Below are 23,614 nucleotides of genomic sequence, written 5' to 3'. Positions count from 1 at the left end.
GGGATCTTTTATTTGCGCTTCCCACAGGCAGGATAGCACAAACCATGGCCTTTGTTGAACCAGTTATGGATCACTGGTCGGTGCAAGTGGTTTACACCTACCCATTGAGCCTTGCGGAGCACTCACTCAGGGTTTGGAGTCGGTATCTGGATTAAAAATCCCATGCCTCTACTGGGATCCGAACCCAGTACCTACCAGCCTGTAGACCGATGGCCTGCCACGACACCATCGAGGCTGGTAAACCCTGAGTGAGTGCTCCGCAAGGCTCAATGGTTTGTGTTATCCAGCCTGTGGGAAGCGCAAATAAAAGATCCCTTGCTGCTAATCGGAAAGAGTAGCCCATGAAGTTGCGACAGCGGGTTTTCTCTCAAAATCTGTGTGGTGCTTAACGATATGTCTGACGCCATATATCCGTAAAATAAAATGTGTTGAGTGCGTCGTTAAATAAAGCATTTCTTTCGTTCTTTCTTTCTTTCAATATTTTACACAAATATTACTCCTCTTTTAGTAATAGTGAATTAAATTTGGTGTACAAAAACGACGTGTTCCGTTATTTCTTTCTATCGGTGTGTGTCTATATATGGTAGAACACGTTTATATTGTCTAAAGTTAGCTCACTGAAATGTATGCTAATATCGCTATATCTGTAGGTCTATAGTGACAGTAAAAGACTTTCGTGTGCTCGACTTGGGGATCCTTCATTTTGTTGTTTTTGTCAGCGAAATGAAGTTTTCTACTGGGATGTATGCGGCCATTGGAACTGATTGAACGCTGGAACGCTTCTCGTTTCGACAGTCTGCACCACCAGGTTGGATTCTTTTTTATCGAGATTCTTCGCCTCCACGTCATTTCTCCGTCTGACTATGTTGACTTGTTTTTTCGTGACTCGTATGACGGTCATTCTGCAGAACGCCACAGTTGTTCGCGTTTAGTCTCTACATGTCCGAGCCTGTCCTAGCAGCACTGGAAGATTGACCGCCCCACTCTAAGAAGAAATAGGAAGCGGGGTCGGCCCCTACTACTCTTTTCTAGACTTTATTTGCTTTATAGTGTTACCATCTCGTATCCTCCGGAGTCGGGCCTGTCCACACCACTATACCAACCCATGACGACTGGACTATACCCTAGTCTGATACTCTCTCTCGTTCAGACGGATCCGGCTTCTCAAGATCTGTATTTCAGCACAGCACTACACCTTCAACGTCTATCAATTGTCAATCTAGGGGGTTTCTTGATGGGATGCAACCCATCTCGTCCCTATAAGCTGTGCACCCAAACGGCCTTAACGAGGCCACTCACGTGGACATATCGATCGGACTTTAAACTTTTAGATCTGCGTTCAAAAGATTATGTCGAAATTACTTCTTTTTTTTTTATTATTATTAAATAGTCCGATCCTCTCTTCTTTCTCTTATTTAATTTTGGACTGTCCTTCTAAAATGCTCCAAATGATATAAATATTCAGCCGAGCAGTCAATTCATTTTATTTTTGGCTTGTAAGTTATTTTGTTTTTGTTTTTAAATTTATTCTATTAACTTTTTTACTAATTGCTATTTTCAAAATTCTGCCCATTTTCAACTCTACCCCCCCCCCCCCCCCCTCCATCCCGAGTCAGGTCACCGATCTTATCGGAGGTCGGACTCGGGATGGGCGTGTTCGAAACCCTAGTGGTATATGGGCACGTTAAACAAGTTATTATCATCATCATCAATGACCCGTACACGCCACATAGCCTATAGCCTACCATAGACCGTCCTGTGCAGAACCGTGCTGTGTGGAGCCGACGCTACACAGGGCAGTAAGCTTTTGAATACGTATCATTACATGACCATTTTTGTGATCTAAATAGGAAAAATAGCTCCTCCTTCAGGGGGGCGTTCCCCCCCCCCCCCCACCACCCCCAATCCTCTTAGTCGGAGCCTGTCGGCCCCAAACACCACCGAGCAATTTTTAGAGTTTTTGACATTTGGTCACTCACATCCCTGATGAACTACCATCCTGCCCTTTGTTCATTTCTGTGTCCATACCATATTTTGTAAAAACCTATTTTTAACTCTTTCCAACCCCCTCCAAACATCAGATTCTAAAGGCACCATTCTACAATTAGTCAATATCAAATTTGATAAAAAAAATATTTTTTTTAGGCCATTTGGTATTGTAAGAAACTACTTAGCTGGCAATAATTCATCTATCCCAGTCAGTGACAGGTATTCTGAAAGAAGTGGGAAAGTCAGTAGTCTAAAACACTTTTTAGACACCATATAGCTAAAACTTTAAATATGCTGTGTCATTAAACAAACCTTCTTTTCCTTACCTTTGTGTTCTCAGATGGGTGGGACGTAGCCCAGTGGTAAAGCACTCGCTTGATGTGTGGTTGGTCTAACATTGATGCACGTTGGTGGCCCCATTGGACTTTCTCGTTCAAGCCAGTGCATCATGACTGGTATATCAAAGGCCGTGGTATGTGCTATCCTGTCTGTGGGATGGTGTATATAAAAGATCCCTTACTACTAATGGAAAAATTTAGTGGGTTTCTTCTCTAAGACTATATGTCAAAATTACCAAATGTTTGACATCCAGTAGCCGATGATGAGTAAATCAGTGTGCTCGTGTTAAACAAGACAAACCTTTTTTTAACTTGTGTTCTCAGAGTCGAGGAATTCATCTAGGAAATGTCAAGCAGACATCTGTGTTGAAAAAAGTAAACCCTCTGCTGTTAACTAATGTAGAGACTTGCAATCCATCAGGAGCCAAGGTCCACATAGATGAAAATGGAGTTCTTCATTGGCCAGTGATGTTTTTCTACCCAGAATATGGCGAGACAGATTTTATAGAAGCATTCTGTGAAAATTCAAGGTATTTTTGTTCATTGATAGTGAGTTTCGTCAGTTTCTGTCAATATGTGCCTGTATGTGTAAGGTTCATAAAAACTTGCTGTTGATAATTAATTATAGTTTGTCCCATCCTCCAACAAAAATGTTTTGTAAAGAATTTCAGTTTGGTTATACCTAAGAAAAAAAGTAAAAGTGTTTTGGAAACAATAAAAATATACTAGAAAACAATCAGTGCTTAACCTTCAGACTACTGGATTATTTTTTGACCAAAAACACATTAAGGGTGTACAAATTTATAACTTTTACTCACATTTTTTATAATTAAATTTTGTACACTTTTACTACACTTTTATACAATAATTTAATGAAAAATGCTACAGCAGAGTAGATATACGCACTGGTATGTTGTGAATCAAGTGTCCAAAAGTCTAAAATATCTGCATGAATTTTCCAGCAAAATAAGTTGCATTTGCCATATTACTTTACACGATTGGGTGTCATTAAACAAAACATGCTTCTACTTATTTATAGATCCAACATATGAGTACGGCAATTTCAAATAGATTCACAAATGCGCGACTGAGAAGGTAATTCAGTATTGTAAATGAAAATTGTCAGTGGTTTTAAATAGATTTTTTATTGTTCATCAGACATTTAATTATACAATGTCATGTATCTACATCCATTTCAGTTTCCTTGACCACTTGACAGTGATGTTTGGGTGTGAAGGACAGCCAGTTCCCTGGGATTCAGACTCAAAGTACACACCAGAGTCTGTTCAGGTAACGGTCATTAATACACACATTGTCTCGGTCTCCAGCTAACTCACACACTTTCAAACTGACTTTTTGGTTATACAGTCGCTATACCCCTCATTTCCACATTTTACTAGGGGCAGTATTCCAGAATCTTAGATGACCAAAAATCTGTTCATGTGATTTAAACCTAGGTAACCAATTGTATGGTTGTTTGAATTATATTTGTTCAACCAGTAAGTTACTTTAATATAAGTTTTGTGCTTAGATCAGTTTCTCACAAAATATAAGTTCTAGATCAGTAAAACTTGATTAAATTTTATTATTTTGAGCTTGTCATTATTTTGACACTAAATTACAGTGACTGTCTTAAATCACACCTATCATATGCATACCTTTATGACATGCCTAGTTGCCTGAACAGTGTTAACTCTACACTATAGATCAAAATTACTAAAGTTTTGTTAACATGCGCATGGATAGTCATTTCTCATGGGGGCGGGATTTAGCTCACCCGGTTGAGTGCTCACTTGAGGTGCTGGCATCACAGGATCAAACCATCTTGGTGGATCCATTCAACTGATTGTTTTTTTCTCATTCCAACCAGTGCACCATAACTGGTCAAAAGCTGTGGTATGTGCTTTCCTGTCTGTGGGAAAGTGCATATGAAAGATCCCTTGCTGCATTAGAAAAATTGTAGCAGGTTTCCTCTGATGACTACAGTCAGAATTACCAAATGTTTTACATCTAATAGCCAATGATTAATTAATCAATATGCTCTTGTGGTGTTAAACAAAACAAACTTTAAAAAACAAAATTCATCTCATAGTGATTCTGTAAAGCAGGGAAAGTTATTACAAATAATCCAGTGGCTGAAGCAATAATGCACATTACAAAATCATCTCTCATGGCGATTCTGTAAAGCAGGGAAAGTTATTACAAATAATCCAGTGGCTGAAGCAATAATGCACATTACAAAATCATCTCTCATGGCGATTCTGTAAAGCAGGGAAAGTTATTACAAATAATCCAGTGGCTGAAGCAATAATGCACATTACAAAATCATCTCTCATGGCGATTCTGTAAAGCAGGGAAAGTTATTACAAATAATCCAGTGGCTGAAGCAATAATGCACATTACAAAATCATCTCTCATGGCGATTCTGTAAAGCAGGGAAAGTTATTACAAATAATCCAGTGGCAGAAGCAATAATGCACATTACAAAATCATCTCTCATGGCGATTCTGTAAAGCAGGGAAAGTTATTACAAATAATCCAGTGGCTGAAGCAATAATGCACATTACAAAATCATCTCTCATGGCGATTCTGTAAAGCAGGGAAAGTTATTACAAATAATCCAGTGGCTGAAGCAATAATGCACATTACAAAATCATCTCTCATGGCGATTCTGTAAAGCAGGGAAAGTTATTACAAATAATCCAGTGGCTGAAGCAATAATGCACATTACAAAATCATCTCTCATGGCGATTCTGTAAAGCAGGGAAAGTTATTACAAATAATCCAGTGGCTGAAGCAATAATGCACATTACAAAATCATCTCTCATGGCGATTCTGTAAAGCAGGGAAAGTTATTACAAATAATCCAGTGGCTGAAAGCAATAATGCACATTACAAAATCATCTCTCATGGCGATTCTGTAAAGCAGGGAAAGTTATTACAAATAATCCAGTGGCAGAAGCAATAATGCACATTACAAAATCATCTCTCATGGCGATTCTGTAAAGCAGGGAAAGTTATTACAAATAATCCAGTGGCTGAAGCAATAATGCACATTACAAAATCATCTCTCATGGCGATTCTGTAAAGCAGGGAAAGTTATTACAAATAATCCAGTGGCTGAAGCAATAATGCACATTACAAAATAACATCTTTAACAATTTTTGCAATCATATTCAGTTTTGTTTATTAGTATTTTGTACTGTAGTCACATACTTCAATAAATGTTTATGGATGAAATAAGACCTTTACTATAAAACAATTTATGACTTTTAGTCCAAGGACCACTACACATGTTAATACCATTTTGAGAGACAAAAGCTCTCTCATTCTTTCTGTCTGTCTCTGTCTGTCCATCCGTCTTTTGTGTATAACTTTACTATACACTGCTGCAGGTCAAGTTTGACTTTCATGGCGATTTACAAATTTTTAACAGTTATGCCCCTCAAACTTAGAGATATGAAAATTTGTTTTTTGGATTATTTTTTGCAATGCCTTGAGATATTGAGCTGAACTTTTGTGTATAGCTTTATCTTGTTCTGTTGTGGATCGTTTGACTTCAGTGGCGATATACCTATTTTTGACAGCTATGGTCCTTGAACTTAGGAGATACGAAAATATGTTTTCCCAGATGTTTTTGGCCATGTCTCAAGAAAATGATGTACCGTTACAGATCAAGTTTAACTTTATGGTGATTTACCCATTTTTTACAGACGTATGACCCTTGAAGTTAGGAAATAAGAAAATGTATTGAGCCCTGTAGGGGACGTGTATTTGCTTTAGCAGTACTCTCAGAATGATTGTTATATAAAATCATATAATCTTCTGGTTCACAATGTAGTGTCAGTAAGGTTATAAGAGTATTTTATGTTTGTGGTTGTTGTTTTTTTAGTTTATTTTTTAGTGATTAGAATCATTTTCCCTCATTGTGCAAAAAACATAAAATGACATGTTTCAGTGTTTCTATTTCTTTTTAGATTTACTTTGAAAATCGAGAAGAAGAAAAACTGTATTCAGTACCTCGTGAAACAACATTGTTAAATGCATTACAACACGAAAAGTGAGTTTCTATAAATGAATTATGAAATTTCCATAAGTTCATTGCAGGGATGCAGAAAGTACTCGCCCAAATGCGAGTAAAAATTCTGATGGTCGAGTTGCAAAATGCAACTACCAGTCTGTCTCTCTTTTTCTGATTGACTAATTTTTTAAAATTATTATTATTTAATTAGTTTTACATAAAATTCGCGACTCTGCATCAGCCGTGCCAAAATTCCAAACCATTCAAACAAACGGTTCAGAACGAAGATGAAATACACAATATATGTACCACATTGACAACAGACAATGGAAACAGGGTCAGTGAAAGGTCAATACTGCCTACAAATGGCTTGTTTATGCTGAAAGTATGTTGCTGGTGTGTTTTGAACATATCATTCTGTTAAATACTTGCTGGATGTGACTAGAATTTTGTAAATGTATGTGAAACAAATATGAATTTTTTTATATCAGAATACAAATGTTGTTTTTTTTAAATTGATTTATCAATCAAGCTGTGGGGCTTGATTTCGTTTGCCACATGATGTTATCACTTACCAAGGGTCCTTAATAATATACTATTTGAAGTAGAGACAATGTATATTATAATATTAATGCACAGTAATATTGTTCTATAGTCTGGCGGACTAGTAGAAATTCAGGTTAGCTAGTAAATTTTAGTTAGTTATGGTCCGGTGGGCTAGTGAAATATGTTTTATTTCTGCACCCCTGCATTGGATTAAAAATAATATTTTGATAATGTAATATTATCTTTATGGCCACAGAAAACCCCCCAAACAAGATCATATACAGTAAAGCCTGTCTAAAACGGATCATGCCGAGACTAATATTCAATTTAGACAGGATCCTGTGTTTAGAGTGTCACGTTTTAGAATTCAGAATAGAATATCATCTATATTTTGTGGGTGTTGCTTTTGTTGTATTTGTACCCAGGTACATAATGTATCTCAAAAAATAGTCACCATCTTTTGAAGATATGCCTGTAATATATTTTAAAAAGATTAGTCCACTTGGGATTATTCATAAACATTTGTCATATCCATGTATTTTTTAGAACTATTATACATTTATTTGCATTGATCATTTTGATTCTGCAATCTTTTTAATTTTGACTTATTAAATTGTGTGCTAATTTCCAAATAAACTTTTAAAATAAGGTTACATATTTAAATACTTTAGTAGTTTTTCACTTGGGTTAGGTAAGGCTATAAATAAATGTGCTATTTTGGGAATTATTAAACTTTTTATAAAAGTTATCTTTCCTAAGACTTTTAGCATTCTTAATAGACCATACTTTCGTTAATCTTTCCATTTCTGTAAAAAAAAAAATCAATTCACAATTGTGTCTAATTTTACTAAAAAGTTGATACAAAGTAAGTTAAACTGTTCTGCTCCCCATTTAAACATTTATGATGGTACACTTCTTTTCAGTATGTTTTGTTTCCTATCCAAATAGCTTTTTATTTAGTATAATTTATTTTGAGTCCATGTTCTAAAACTGACAGAGATTCTGAGAAGCCATCAAGAATAAAACTTGTTAACTGCCAGGGATTGGGAGTTCCTGAAAAAAGAAGGGATGACCTGAATTTTTTTTTTTAAAAGAAACAAAAGTGGAATATACTGTTACAAGACACACATTTCACAGTTAGAACCGTAATAGACAAACTCAGTGTATATTTACATGTAGTTCTTTTTCTGAAAATTCAAGGAGTAGCTATTTTGTTCAATAATAATTTTGAATACAAATTACATAAAATGAAAACATATTTCTGGAAATTATATAGTACTTCATATAACTATAGAAGGGGAGAGAATCACACTTGTCAACGTATATGGTCCAAATGAGAATAATCCAAATTTTTATGAGATCCTTTTGAAATTACTTGAAGAATTTGAAAAACATATCCTATGTGGTGATTTTAATTTGGTACTAAACCAAAATCTAGATACAAGAAATTATGTACATAATAATCCTAAAGCTAGAGAAAGAGTTAGAAAATTTAGAAAACTTTAGTTTCAAACATCCATTTTCATTATCTTTACCCTAACCTAAAAAGGTATACTTACTTTGTCAGTGAAACAATCTAGATTGGACTTTAATCTTGTATCTGAAAATTTAATGAAATTTGTAGGAAAGGTATGGATAGAGAGTAGTTACAGGTCTGACCATTCTGGTGTCTTATTTGGAAAAGGTCAAAGACTTTGGAAATTTTATAATTCATTACTTAAAGATAAAAAAATATATTGAAACAATTAAAGAAACTATTTTAGATGTTAAAGAGTCAGTATGCAGTACCTGTTTATTATTTAGAAAATATTAAACCAATTTCAGATGAAAATATTCAGTATACTACCAAATCAGATCCCACAGACGACAATAGTAACATATGTGTCAAAAACTCCTACCTGCAGCGTATCAGTCGACATAAACACCAAGGATATAAATATGACAACCCCTCACCCTTAAAGTGAATCAGAAAAAATTGGGGATCAAGCTGCTCATTTTAGAGATAAGGCGTAGCATCTACGACTACCCTAGTTCTGCACAAAACATTGTTCAAGCACAAGGCTACTTGACACAGTGGTACTAGATGAAATAAAATTGCATACATTATTTGCCCAGATGAAACTAATTGTTTTTACAACCAACACACAGGACTTGTGTTAACTGCTCTATCAAAAGTTGGGTGCACCGCGGAAATGTGACCCATCCAGAAGTTATTTGGTTTAGTACTACCTACAATTAATGATACACTTTTCATAGAAGTTTTATTAAAGGAAATAAAGAGGGAAGCCATATGTTATTTTACATTTAAAAAGAAAACTAAAAATATTAAAGAAGATTGCATTTGTGATGAAATAAAAGCTTTAGAAGAAGATAAAAATATTACCGTATTAGTTCAAAATTACTAGATGAAATTGGCCATCAGTCGATTAATCCATGTGCTCTAGTGGTGTTGTTAAACAAAACTAACTTTAAACCTTTAACCGAAAAGGCTTTGTGGTTTGAGTTGAGGCTTAGGAAATGGCTACATGGTTTTAGTGATACTGAATTTTGTTTCTGGTGTATTTTGTCAGTATTTCGTTCATTACATTAATGTGTGTACTTTCTTGTCATATATAAGACTGTATTTTCATCAAAAATAGCTTTTTTGTGCGTATGACCCACTTGAGAATGTACAGTATTTTTCCTTTTTTCTCTTCAGGTATGTCATTACAGGTGGAAGCCCAAGCTTCATTCTACTGGCAGTTCCTTCAAAGTTTGCCACTGAATTTTTGAAAAAATACAACACTTAATAAAAAATATTTTTATTTTGAACTTGATTTCCTTTTTCTTTTAATAATTCATTAGTGTATATATCTGGTATACTGTTCAAACCAAAAAGTAACTTCACATTCTTAAAGTATAATATAATCTAAATTATAGGTGATTGTAAAGTGGTCTTCATTTTTTAATACTGTCATGACAATGTTTAAATTGAAACATACATCCCTTACCAGTCATAATGTACCAGTGCTGCACATCACTAGTATTTTAGTTAAAAGTGGAGGGGTGAGTTAGGGGTCTAACCCTCTGTTCAAAGCAGATTTAAAACATTACAGTCGGTGGTCTCTGTTGGTACTGAAAATATTTGTAAAGACAAAATTCAATAAAATAGTCTTGTATGACTTTCCATTCCTCTGGACCCCTATGGACATCTTTATGAATAGCCTAAAACTGCACTGTATAAAATGGATTTAGTCGAAACACTACACCACACCACGCCTGTCTTAGGGTGACCCAATTTAATTGTTTCTTGTTTCACTAGCTGGGGAGGGGGTCCGTACCACAATGGTAAAGTGCTCACTTGATGCATGGTCAGTTTGAGATTGATACCTGTTGGTGGCCCATTGGACTATTTCTCGTTCCAGCCAATGCACCACGACTGGTGTATCAAAGGCAGTGGTATGTGCTCTCCTGTCTCTGGGATGGTGCATATGAAAGATCCCTTGCTGCTAATGGAAAAATGTATTGGGGTTTCCTCTAACACTGTATGTCAAAATTACCAAATGTTTGACATCCAATAGCTGATGATTAATTAATCATTGTGCTCTGGTGGTGTTGTTAAACAAAACAAACTTTATTTCACTGGCTTTCCACGGATGAAGACTGGTTACTCATGACATGGAACAACAACACGACTACTAAGTACTATTGCCAATCTAAAAAGAAAGAAAGAAGTGTTTTATTTAACAACGCACTCAACACATTTTATTTACGGTTATATGGCATCAGACATATGGTTCAGGACCACACAGATTTTGAGAGGAAACCCGCTGTTGCCATTACATGGGCTACTCTTCCGATTGGCAGCAAGGGATCTTTTATTTGCGCTTCCCACAGGCAGGATAGCACAAACCATGGCCTTTGTTGAACCAGTTATGGATCACTGGTCGGTGCAAGTGGTTTACACCTACCCATTGAGCCTTGCGGAGCACTCACTCAGGGTTTGGAGTCGGTATCTGGATTAAAAATCCCATGCCTCGACTGGGATCCGAACCCAGTACCTACCAGCCTGTAGACCGATGGCCTGCCACGACGCCACTGAGGCCGGTGTATCTAAAAAGAAGAAAAAAGGCCATTGTGTATAAATAGTTTGTGAGTTAACCCAGGGGCATGTCCAGGATCTTGTAAAGGGGTGGGGGTCATAAATTTTTTAAAAGGGCAATATGAGTTTATCAAAGGTAAATGAACCGAGCTGTCAAAGGGAGAAAGATCTGTTGGGGGTTCGGCAAACTCTGAAATAAAGATGCTGAGACACTTTTTAACTGAAAGAAATGTTTTATTTAACGACACACTCAACACATTTTATTTACGGTTATATATTGTCCGACATATGGTCGAGGACCACACAGATTTTGAGAGGAAACCCGCTGTCGCCACTACATGGGCTACTCTTTCCGATTAGCAACAAGGATCTTTTATATGCACCATCCCATAGACAGAATAGCACATACAACGGCCTTTAGTGTACCAGTCGTGGTGCACTGGCTGGAGTGAGAAATAGTCTAATGGGGCCCACTGAGGGGGATCAATCCCAAACCGACCGTGCATCAAGCAAGCACTCTACCACTAGGCTACGTCTCGCCCCTGTTGATAAAGGGGACATCCGTATGTAATTTACCCATGTGCAGGTCGGAGTTAGCTCAGTCAAAATTTAATGCTCATATATGGTTATTTTGCCATAGGATCAAACCACCTTGGGGAAACCCATTGTGATTTATTCCGTCCAAGCCAGTGGCATACGACAGGTATATCAAAGGCCATGTGATGTGCTGTCCTGTCGGTGAGAAAAGTGCATATAAGGTACAGTAAAGAAACATTGGTTTAACAACACTGTAGCACGTTCAACTAGGATTACATTTTAACATTGGTTTAACAACACTGTAGCACGTTAAACTAGGATTACATTTTAACATTGGTTTAAGAAAGAAAGGAAAGTCACTGCCGCCATAGAGGCTGCTCCTAATGAATAACTAGCAAGGGAATCTTTTGTATGTACTTGCCTTTAAAAAGAATACATAGCATGACCTTTGGGATGATCTTTAGGTGCATGTACAAAAATTCACTGCTGATAATGGAGAAAATGCAGTGGTTATGAGAGTAGTTACAGGTCTGACCATTCTGGTGTCTTATTTGGAAAAGGTCAAAGACTTTGGAAATTTTATAATTCATTACTTAAAGATAAAAAAATATATTGAAACAATTAAAGAAACTATTTTAGATGTTAAAGAGTCAGTATGCAGTACCTGTTTATTATTTAGAAAATATTAAACCAATTTCAGATGAAAATATTCAGTATACTACCAAATCAGATCCCACAGACGACAATAGTAACATATGTGTCAAAAACTCCTACCTGCAGCGTATCAGTCGACATAAACACCAAGGATATAAATATGACAACCCCTCACCCTTAAAGTGAATCAGAAAAAATTGGGGATCAAGCTGCTCATTTTAGAGATAAGGCGTAGCATCTACGACTACCCTAGTTCTGCACAAAACATTGTTCAAGCACAAGGCTACTTGACACAGTGGTACTAGATGAAATAAAATTGCATACATTATTTGCCCAGATGAAACTAATTGTTTTTACAACCAACACACAGGACTTGTGTTAACTGCTCTATCAAAAGTTGGGTGCACCGCGGAAATGTGACCCATCCAGAAGTTATTTGGTTTAGTACTACCTACAATTAATGATACACTTTTCATAGAAGTTTTATTAAAGGAAATAAAGAGGGAAGCCATATATTATTTTACATTTAAAAAGAAAACTAAAAATATTAAAGAAGATTGCATTTGTGATGAAATAAAAGCTTTAGAAGAAGATAAAAATATTACCGTATTAGTTCAAAATTACTAGATGAAATTGGCCATCAGTCGATTAATGCATGTGCTCTAGTGGTGTTGTTAAACAAAACTAACTTTAAACCTTTAACCGAAAAGGCTTTGTGGTTTGAGTTGAGGCTTAGGAAATGGCTACATGGTTTTAGTGATACTGAATTTTGTTTCTGGTGTATTTTGTCAGTATTTCGTTCATTACATTAATGTGTGTACTTTCTTGTCATATATAAGACTGTATTTTCATCAAAAATAGCTTTTTTGTGCGTATGACCCACTTGAGAATGTACAGTATTTTTCCTTTTTTCTCTTCAGGTATGTCATTACAGGTGGAAGCCCAAGCTTCATTCTACTGGCAGTTCCTTCAAAGTTTGCCACTGAATTTTTGAAAAAATACAACACTTAATAAAAAATATTTTTATTTTGAACTTGATTTCCTTTTTCTTTTAATAATTCATTAGTGTATATATCTGGTATACTGTTCAAACCAAAAAGTAACTTCACATTCTTAAAGTATAATATAATCTAAATTATAGGTGATTGTAAAGTGGTCTTCATTTTTTAATACTGTCATGACAATGTTTAAATTGAAACATACATCCCTTACCAGTCATAATGTACCAGTGCTGCACATCACTAGTATTTTAGTTAAAAGTGGAGGGGTGAGTTAGGGGTCTAACCCTCTGTTCAAAGCAGATTTAAAACATTACAGTCGGTGGTCTCTGTTGGTACTGAAAATATTTGTAAAGACAAAATTCAATAAAATAGTCTTGTATGACTTTCCATTCCTCTGGACCCCTATGGACATCTTTATGAATAGCCTAAAACTGCACTGTATAAAATGGATTTAGTCAAACACTACACCACACCACGCCCGTCTTAGGGTGACCCAATTTAATTGTTTCTTGTTTCACTGGGGAGGGGGTCCGTACCACAATGGTAAAGTGCTCACTTGATGCATGGTCAGTTTGAGATTGATACCTGTTGGTGGCCCATTGGACTATTTCTTGTTCCAGCCAATGCACCACGACTGGTGTATCAAAGGCAGTGGTATGTGCTCTCCTGTCTCTGGGATGGTGCATATGAAAGATCCCTTGCTGCTAATGGAAAAATGTATTGGGGTTTCCTCTAACACTGTATGTCAAAATTACCAAATGTTTGACATCCAATAGCTGATGATTAATTAATCATTGTGCTCTGGTGGTGTTGTTAAACAAAACAAACTTTATTTCACTGGCTTTCCACGGATGAAGACTGGTTACTCATGACATGGAACAACAACACGACTACTAAGTACTATTGCCAATCTAAAAAGAAAGAAAGAAGTGTTTTATTTAACAACGCACTCAACACATTTTATTTACGGTTATATGGCATCAGACATATGGTTCAGGACCACACAGATTTTGAGAGGAAACCCGCTGTTGCCATTACATGGGCTACTCTTCCGATTGGCAGCAAGGGATCTTTTATTTGCGCTTCCCACAGGCAGGATAGCACAAACCATGGATCACTGGTCGGTGCAAGTGGTTTACACCTACCCATTGAGCCTTGCGGAGCACTCACTCAGGGTTTGGAGTCGGTATCTGGATTAAAAATCCCATGCCTCGACTGGGATCCGAACCCAGTACCTACCAGCCTGTAGACCGATGGCCTGCCACGACGCCACTGAGGCCGGTGTATCTAAAAAGAAGAAAAAAGGCCATTGTGTATAAATAGTTTGTGAGTTAACCCAGGGGCATGTCCAGGATCTTGTAAAGGGGTGGGGGTCATAAATTTTTTAAAAGGGCAATATGAGTTTATCAAAGGTAAATGAACCGAGCTGTCAAAGGGAGAAAGATCTGTTGGGGGTTCGGCAAACTCTGAAATAAAGATGCTGAGACACTTTTTAACTGAAAGAAATGTTTTATTTAACGACACACTCAACACATTTTATTTACGGTTATATATTGTCCGACATATGGTCGAGGACCACACAGATTTTGAGAGGAAACCCGCTGTCGCCACTACATGGGCTACTCTTTCCGATTAGCAACAAGGATCTTTTATATGCACCATCCCATAGACAGAATAGCACATACAACGGCCTTTAGTGTACCAGTCGTGGTGCACTGGCTGGAGTGAGAAATAGTCTAATGGGGCCCACTGAGGGGGATCAATCCCAAACCGACCGTGCATCAAGCAAGCACTCTACCACTAGGCTACGTCTCGCCCCTGTTGATAAAGGGGACATCAGTATGTAATTTACCCATGTGGAGGTCGGAGTTAGCTCAGTCAAAATTTAATGCTCATATATGGTTATTTTGCCATAGGATCAAACCACCTTGGGGAAACCCATTGTGATTTATTCCGTCCAAGCCAGTGGCATACGACAGGTATATCAAAGGCCATGTGATGTGCTGTCCTGTCGGTGAGAAAAGTGCATATAAGGTACAGTAAAGAAACATTGGTTTAACAACACTGTAGCACGTTCAACTAGGATTACATTTTAACATTGGTTTAACAACACTGTAGCACGTTAAACTAGGATTACATTTTAACATTGGTTTAAGAAAGAAAGGAAAGTCACTGCCGCCATAGAGGCTGCTCCTAATGAATAACTAGCAAGGGAATCTTTTGTATGTACTTGCCTTTAAAAAAGAATACATAGCATGACCTTTGGGATGATCTTTAGGTGCATGTACAAAAATTCACTGCTGATAATGGAGAAAATGCAGTGGTTATTATTATTTGAATTTTTTTTGTTAATTTATGTTTCAGAATTAACCAATGTTGATATCCAATATCCGTATTAGCCGATAATTAGTGGTGTCATTAAACAAAACAAACTTTCTTTTTACCCCTTTTGTACACCTTTTTATATGTCCATCTATGATGGGTCATATTATGGTATGGCGTTGTCTGTCTGTCCATCCGTATGTTCACAATTTCTTGTCCGGACAATTATCTTGCATACTGGACCATCAAACCTCACTGTAGGAACTTGGGATGGTGGAGTGTCGTATTTGATTACTAGATCACTGTGACCTACTTTTCACTGTCTACTGCACATAACAGTAAATCCTTGTCTGGACCATAACTTGCATACAGGACCATCAAACCTCACATGTAGGAACAACTTGGGATGGCTGGGTGTCGCATACTATTAGTAGGTCACTGTGACCTACTTTTCACGGTCTTCTGCACATATCCTTGTCCGGATCATATCTTGCATAGAGATGCATACAGGACCATCAAACCATATGTAGGAATAACTTGGGATGGTGGTTGGTCCAAAAGAAACTATTCGTCCATCCCATTGCAAAATTTCACAGTTAGAATTGAATCATATTCATTAATATAGATCTGGTTTTCCATCAAACTCCTGATGGGTGTATCATGTACCTCACTGGTACTCTTGTTAAAGGTTTCAGGCCAGCTCATTTTGCCCTAATTGTTCAATAATATTTGCCCAACTTTGATGATTTGCACCAGCAATTGGCACTTGTAAACCCCATCCCAACCTCTGTCTCATACACTTAAGGTGTGTGATTGGCCCATCAAATGTGTACCAAGTATTATTCTAGCTGGTTTTTTAAATGGTAACCAAATTTAAATCCAAATGTAAATGACATGGATGATTTCGGCATACCCCAAGGAAAATTGGGGTATGGTCACTTAATGATGACTAAATCATGGCATTTTAGTGGATACCTTACATTAAAGGAGAGAACAATTAAGGCATTTGGCCTGGTATGCATATTCAACGATATATAATGCACATTATTGCTTAATATCAACAAGTATAATTGTATAGTTAATTAATAAAATGGTTAAATGTGACGGCTATTATATATAACAGGGCACAGCCATTTTGTACCATCCCAGTGAATACACCCTCTTGCGAGCTGGTGGTTACGTAATACCTAACGTGTCACATCAGGAATAATTAGTCTTCGAACTGAAGAAACAAAACATACCTGGTTATTGTGAATGCATCACAATGTTTTGTAATAATATCCATTCCAGTAAGCCAGCAACAATTATATATTGTAGTTCAATACAAAATAAACCACCATTGTCAAAGTGTTGAAATAACTGCATTATGTTTTGTACATAAATTAATCCATGTACTGATATAATAATCGGGAGTGTTTTCTTGGTTAATTGGTCTTTTCTTTCCGTGGCCTGTACTTGTGGTGCCTGATTGGCAGGTGTATATTTAGACAGTACCCAGACACTGTGTCTAGACATCCTAAAAAGACATGCCTCTTTTATTAAGATCACAGGGTATTGTGTGATAACCGCAGGGATATCCCTCAAATCGTAATGGACTTATCAACCTTCCTGCTTTATTACTGTAAGTAATTCTGTAAAACCCTTGATTAAGTAGACTTTCCCATCTAAAACCACAAAACTGACCAATTACGTCGTCCCAAAGAAAAGAAAAGTATCACTTGGGTATCCTGAGTGGTCATTTTTGCTCGAACCTACCCTATCAATAGGCCTAATAATATGCATTTTTTCTTTGGATTTAAAAAAAAAAAAAAAATACTATAACTCCATTTCGTTATATTGATGCAAATTGAAATATATTTTGTTACATAATTTATTATACTATCAAGACATTTAGGTTGTTTTACAAGACAGGTTGATGAAAGTGAAGCACCTTGTAGTAAATTAGAGCATTTGTTTACACTGTGATGGATGGAGCTGACGTCACTTCGCCCCAAGCTATACCACCGGTCGTCACAAAAACTAAACAAAATGGCTGCCCCCAGTTAGCAGGAATAATGCTCTAAAATTACGCCTTTTTCATTTGTTAAAGTGTCAGTATGTGTTGGTGGTCCGGGTATGCATCTTTCCAACACATAAGGCTCTTGTTTGAGTTGACCCTACCTTTAAAGCATGCCATGTGGTCTAGTAGATCATAAGCTTTGATTTGATATATCATAAATGCCACTCAAGTGGGGGTATTTTGGTGCACAAAAATTAAAGGGTACAGATTATGGCCTAACATTAACAAAAATATATATATATTTTTTATAGTACATGTACCTTCAAACACTGGTCCCAATTTTTTCACTGGTCCCAATTTTTTCACTGTTACATAATACAATAGAGTTGGGGGTGGGGTGGGGGGTGCATGAGCACCCTATGTAGCTCATGGCCTATGGTAATTGCAATGTTATAGTGAGCAAAGTTAATGCTGGATGAATTACAATTTTTCCTGGTCGGTGAAATGCATATGTATTATCAAATGGCAATGATACAAACTTGATTCCACAATCCTTACATAAACATCAACCATTGCCTATTATCAGAGCAAAGTTGGTATCATAGACATGGCATCTATGATGCAATATTCTATTAGGGCACCCCATAGTATTTTAGATTATTTTACTAAAGATGTATTAAAAGTTGGTTAATACAAAACATGTAACATGTTTATGCAGCTATTGTGGTAGTCATCTTAGATTCAAGCAATGATAAATGTTCACTATATTAGAAAATGAATGCAATAATTTAATTCCTTGCACCCTTAAACCCTGCATTTGAAGTAAACATTATTGTCCGAGAATAATAAAATGCAGGATATGGTCACTTTAGTGAACATTTATGTGGCCATCTTGGATTTAAATGATTATGCAAATGTCTGAGCAGAAGGTTATTATTATATTAATGAATTCCTTGACTCCTAAATCACTAATGCAAAAATCTTGCTCAGTTTCTGGCCTTCATTATGATACAGTCGGGCAGAGTGTTGATGCTGACGAGGTGTCAACTCTGGTTAGTGGAATGTATGCATGGAATTGGTGATAATCGATTTTATTTTTATTCTCTCTCTCTCTCTCTCTCTCTCTCTCTCTCTCTCTGTCTCTCTGTCTCTGTCTTTGTCTCTGTCTCTGTCTCTCTGTTTATTTTTTATTTTTTTTGGGAGGGTAGCCAGCAAGCAAAAACTCGTAAATTTAAGAGCATTACCGTTTTTGGCATCGACTGTGGTGAAATAGGGCCTCAGTAAGTGTAGGCTATTCAGACAGACCCTTTCATTGTGGACCTATATATATGCAATCTCCTTTAGTTATCTATGAATCACAAAAGTAAACTACAAGTAAATCTACATTAACTTGACTTCAAAGGAGGGAAGTAATGTTTTATTTCACGACGCACTCAACACATTTTAAATACGGTTATATGTCGACGGACATATTGTTAAGGACTAAGATAATGAGAGAGGAATCCTGTTGTCGTCATGTGAAGGTTTTATTGTTTTTTTTTCCGATTAGCAGCAAGGAATCGTTTATGTATGAATTAATGAATGGACGTTTAACGACACCCCAGCACACACACACACACACACACGCACACACACACACACACACACACACACGCGCGCGCGTGCACTAATGGCTAGGGATTAGTGCAGTGCGCACATCAAGTCAATACTTTCATTAAAGGCGCAGACCCTATATTTTCAACTTGTAAATATGGACACTAATTTCAGTTAATCTACAAACCTGTAACACATTTGGATAAAGTTACAACAGAGTGAAAGAAGAGTTTGTGACGTTAAAACTGGGAAATATCCTTAAACAATAGACCAGAACTTGAATCAATAACCGCTACTTCTCGGGCGCACGTACGTTTTAAAAAATATGAGAAGAAATGCATTTTGTGGTATTAAAAACAACAGGATGACCACTTCGGTTCGACAGAAATGGATAATCTAAACAATAAAATATAAGTAATGTTTGATTTCAGTGATCATAAACTGCTCTAATAGTGAAAAATATGCTGTAGTGTTTCAAAACTAGGGTTTGTCCCTTTAACCCCACTTTCTACGTCTCTTCGGATTAGCTAGGGATCATTTATATGCATTACCCCACAGACAGGATAGTACATACCATGGCCTTTGTTACACCAATGGGCGCACCGACGGCAATCGATCCTAGGCCGACTGCGCATGAGGTGAGCATTTTATCACTGGGCCACGTCCCGCCCTAGTTTAACTTCGAATATGTTCGCGAATCGCACACGGATATGCATTGTACAGGTAGGCGTGTTTGCAGCGGATGTGGGATGTCGGAAGAGTGTTAAAGTGACGGACCCCAATTTTTAAACACTGAATTATTTTTCACTATTAAAATCGTCGTTTTTAAAAAAAAATTATATTAGAAGTACTTACCATTTATTATTTAGAATATTAATTTTCGTGCACGGAGATCAGTACCATAACGTGTAAGTTAGCACCGTAACAGAGATGTGTGCTCCGTAACCGTAATGTGTGCTCCAAATTTTATTTTGTTTCATAAAGTATGGATGCAACATCTCGTTTCAAAAGAAATATTTTAATCAACGGTGAACATTTTCTACTGCATCGAAACTACCTCAAGATTTTTCTTTTACAAGTATTCATTTTGCATGTTTTGGGGTTTTTTTTAAATGTCACTTTAAATTATTATTTATTATTTAAAGCCATTAGAAAAACAAACAAGAAGCTCAACTTGTAGAAAACCTGTCAAATTTAGTTAGGAATTTAAAATCTGGCCCGTAACCAATATGTCAAGTGGTCAGGGTGAGGGGAGAGGATCAACTTTGCATCAGACGGAAGTAGTGTGAAGGACGTGATATCCTGGCGTGTTTTCTGCTGCTTTCAAAGGATTTTTTAAATCACGTTGTTTGGTTTCGTTAATAACATTTATTTGATTCCGACCGGCTTCGGTGGCGTCGTGGCAGGCCATCGGTCTACAGGCTGGTAGGTACTGGGTTCGGATCCCAGTCGAGGCATGGGATTTTTAATCCAGATACTGACTCCAAACCCTGAGTGAGTGCTTCGCAAGGCTCAATGGGTAGGTGTAAACCACTTGCACCGACCAGTGATCCTTAACTGGTTCAACAAAGGCCATGGTTTGTGCTATCCTGCCTGTGGGAAGCGCAAATAAAAGATCCCTTGCTGCCAGTCGGAAGAGTAGCCCATGTAATGGCGACAGCAGGTTACCTCTCAAAATCTGTGTGGTCCTTAACCATATGTCTGACGCCATATAACCGTAAATAAAATGTGTTGAGTGCGTCGTTAAATAAAACATTTCTTTCTTTATTTGATTCATCCCGTGAAATAAACTGCAGATATCGTAACCATTTGGTCAAGTAAAAATATGACTGCACCTAGAACAAATTGTAATAGAATTTTGTTTCTTTGTTTTATATTGTTTAGATGACCTCACTGAACATCATTTCCAAAATCTACCCAAATCAGATACCAGGAAAGGTGCTAATTAGCATAACTCCAATATGGCCGCCAACACCAACTTTGAAGCCGTATATCTCCTAAATGGTTGATTTTAGACCCCATAAATCTATTATGAGTAGATAGAAATATGATACCAAAGAATCAAAATATCTTGTTAAAAATACAGTGTGAAGCACCTATGACGTTATGACACAAGTATGACGTCATATGGCGTCATCAAGACTCAAAATTTACTACAAATTATTTATTTATGAACCGATTGTTTTCTAAATTGCATATAAAATAGTGTGTGGTTTTTGTTTTGTTTTGTTGGGGGTTTATTTTTGTTATATCTAAAATACTTTTACTTCTTACGTCAAACCAAACCGAAATTATTTACAAAAAACCCCTAAAAACACATTAATTGTGTAGGAGGATGGGACGGACTATATAGGGTCAATCCATTTCAAATCAACAAATGCCCCACGCTCTTCGGTTTCAGATTCACTTGAAATTTGTACCAAATATGCCTTAGTCATCTACATGAATAAATCTGAATTATGGGCTCTGTATTCCAAGTATTTAAAAAAAAAATTAAAAATGGTAATTTTGCAAACCATTTAGACCTGTGTAAAATGTAGCTCAAAAATTGCCATCATCGTTTCTATCCTGTTTCAAGTTCCATTCGAGCAAATAATGCAGATAGAAATCAACCCATACCATATAAATTTATTATAAATACATACATTCATATACTTTTGAAAATTCAAGTATATCGTTTTGTTTAAAGTATGGCATATTAAATAATTATTTTGTTAAAAATATTCTTTATTTTTAAATTAATAAAAGTCTTAAATTTGACATTGAGTTGTGATATCCAATCACAACAACTTCAACTTACTGTGTTTTACTGTATTTTCATACGTTAAACACATAATGACAACCAACCTCAGGACCTGTGACAACCAACCCCGTAACGGGGCAGGTTGTCTCAATAATTTTAATATTTTCAATAGCCCGAATCCTATATTTAAATGAAGCTGGGCAAAATTTACCTTTACACTATATGGCTGATATAAACGACTTTACAAGAAAATCAGTTAACAATAAGATTTTATAAAGTGTAAAAATGTAACGACATAAAAAGTGTGACAACCAGCCCCGGTCTCCCCTATTATATGAGATTTGAGGCACGTCGGAGCATTTTTTAATGATCAGGGTTGTTGTTAAGCATGGCAAGAGATGTGTAGCGGGCTCCGGGGGTATGCTCTCCCGGGGAAATTTTTAAAACTGGATTGCTTTAAACATCTTTTCTTGATGAATCGCAAAATTAGCCATTTAAAAAATATATTTTAAGCATTATTTTGCATAGTATTATAACCTAAGAAGGTGCCCCCCCCCCCCCACACACACACACACTTGGCATTTTGATAGCAAAATTACCCATTTTTCAGTCAGTGGTCACTTCCTCTTATGGAGTTTTATAACACAAAAATTATTATTTTAGAAGAGTTCAAACCCGTTATTCTTATATCTCAATCAACAAATCGTGAATTTTAGCGTTGATTGGGAGCGGGAGAACGGGGGGTGGGGGGGGGGGGGGGGACCCGGTAAAAAAACCCCATAGAATCAAGGCTTTGCTTCATAAATAAACGTTTGGCTGTAATTTTACTTTGATAACTTGTTTTAAAGGGCACTATTCTAGGGACAGATCTGTCTAGGTATGGCAGATATAGCCTACAAAAAAAACCCTACAAAAAACAACACCCCCCCCCAAAAAAAAAACCCCAAAAAACCCCAACAACAACAACAAACAAAACAAACAACAACAACAACAACAAAAACCTACGATATAAAGGGGCACTTGTAAGCACTTGTAAATTAAAATTTTAAAAGACACTATTCTTGGGACCCCGTCGGTGGGCCCATTGGGTTATTTCTCGTCCCAGCTAGTGCATCACGACTGGTATATCAAAGGCCGTGGTATGTACTACCCTGTTTGTGGGATGGTGCATATAAAAGATCTCTTGCTACTAATCGAAGAGTAGCCCATGAAGTGGCGACAGCGGGTTTCCTCTCTCAATATCTGTGTGGTCCTTAACCATAATATTTCTGACGCCATATAACCGTAAATAAACTGTGTTGAGTGCGTCGTTAAAAAGAACATTTCTTTCTTTCTTTCCTTGGGTGTGAAAGCACAAGATTAGCAACTTACATCAAGTATTTATGTGTCCTGAGAGCCAGTTAAGATATTGATAAATTTATTTTTCAATGATGGCCATTTTGAAAACAAACATGGCAGCCTCGATTGTGGTTGGATCGTGCGTCCTGCTTTTATATGAACGAGTATTACAAATTGTACCAGTACACAAAATTTCATGTTTTTTTTCACATTTTGAAATTTATTTGCCTAATCTACTGTAGAAATTGTTTTTATTGGTAACAGTGCTAGTATATTTTTTATAGCTCATGTTGATTTACTCACTCAGCATTATACTATCTGTGAAAAAATAATAAAAATGTGAAATGATTTTTAGACATATGTATTCATCTGTAAAGTAAATACATGTGCATATAGTCCTAAGCCAGTAAATGCCACCTATTTCTTTAGTTCCAATGTATTTAAAACTCTGT

At 36.6% G+C, this 23,614-nt stretch overlaps 1 protein-coding gene across 1 annotated transcript; it reads left to right on the top strand.

Moving 5' to 3' along the window:
- Positions 1-2,600: 2,600 nt before the first annotated feature.
- On the top strand, positions 2,601-9,705 carry LOC121375530 (tetratricopeptide repeat protein 4-like; the record flags this gene model as incomplete). The annotated part of the gene is made up of 4 exons (XM_041503028.1): positions 2,601-2,857; positions 3,527-3,617; positions 6,305-6,387; positions 9,593-9,705. Coding segments are annotated over 4 exons (522 nt in total), but the record flags the coding sequence as incomplete, so codon positions are not given.
- Between the last annotated feature and the right edge of the window lie 13,909 nt (positions 9,706-23,614).

This window comes from Gigantopelta aegis, chromosome 6, assembly GCF_016097555.1.
Source record: "Gigantopelta aegis isolate Gae_Host chromosome 6, Gae_host_genome, whole genome shotgun sequence".
Taxonomy (NCBI): domain Eukaryota; kingdom Metazoa; phylum Mollusca; class Gastropoda; order Neomphalida; family Peltospiridae; genus Gigantopelta; species Gigantopelta aegis.
The sequence above is the reverse complement of the archived record's forward strand: the minus strand, read 5'-3'. Positions and strand labels throughout refer to the sequence as shown.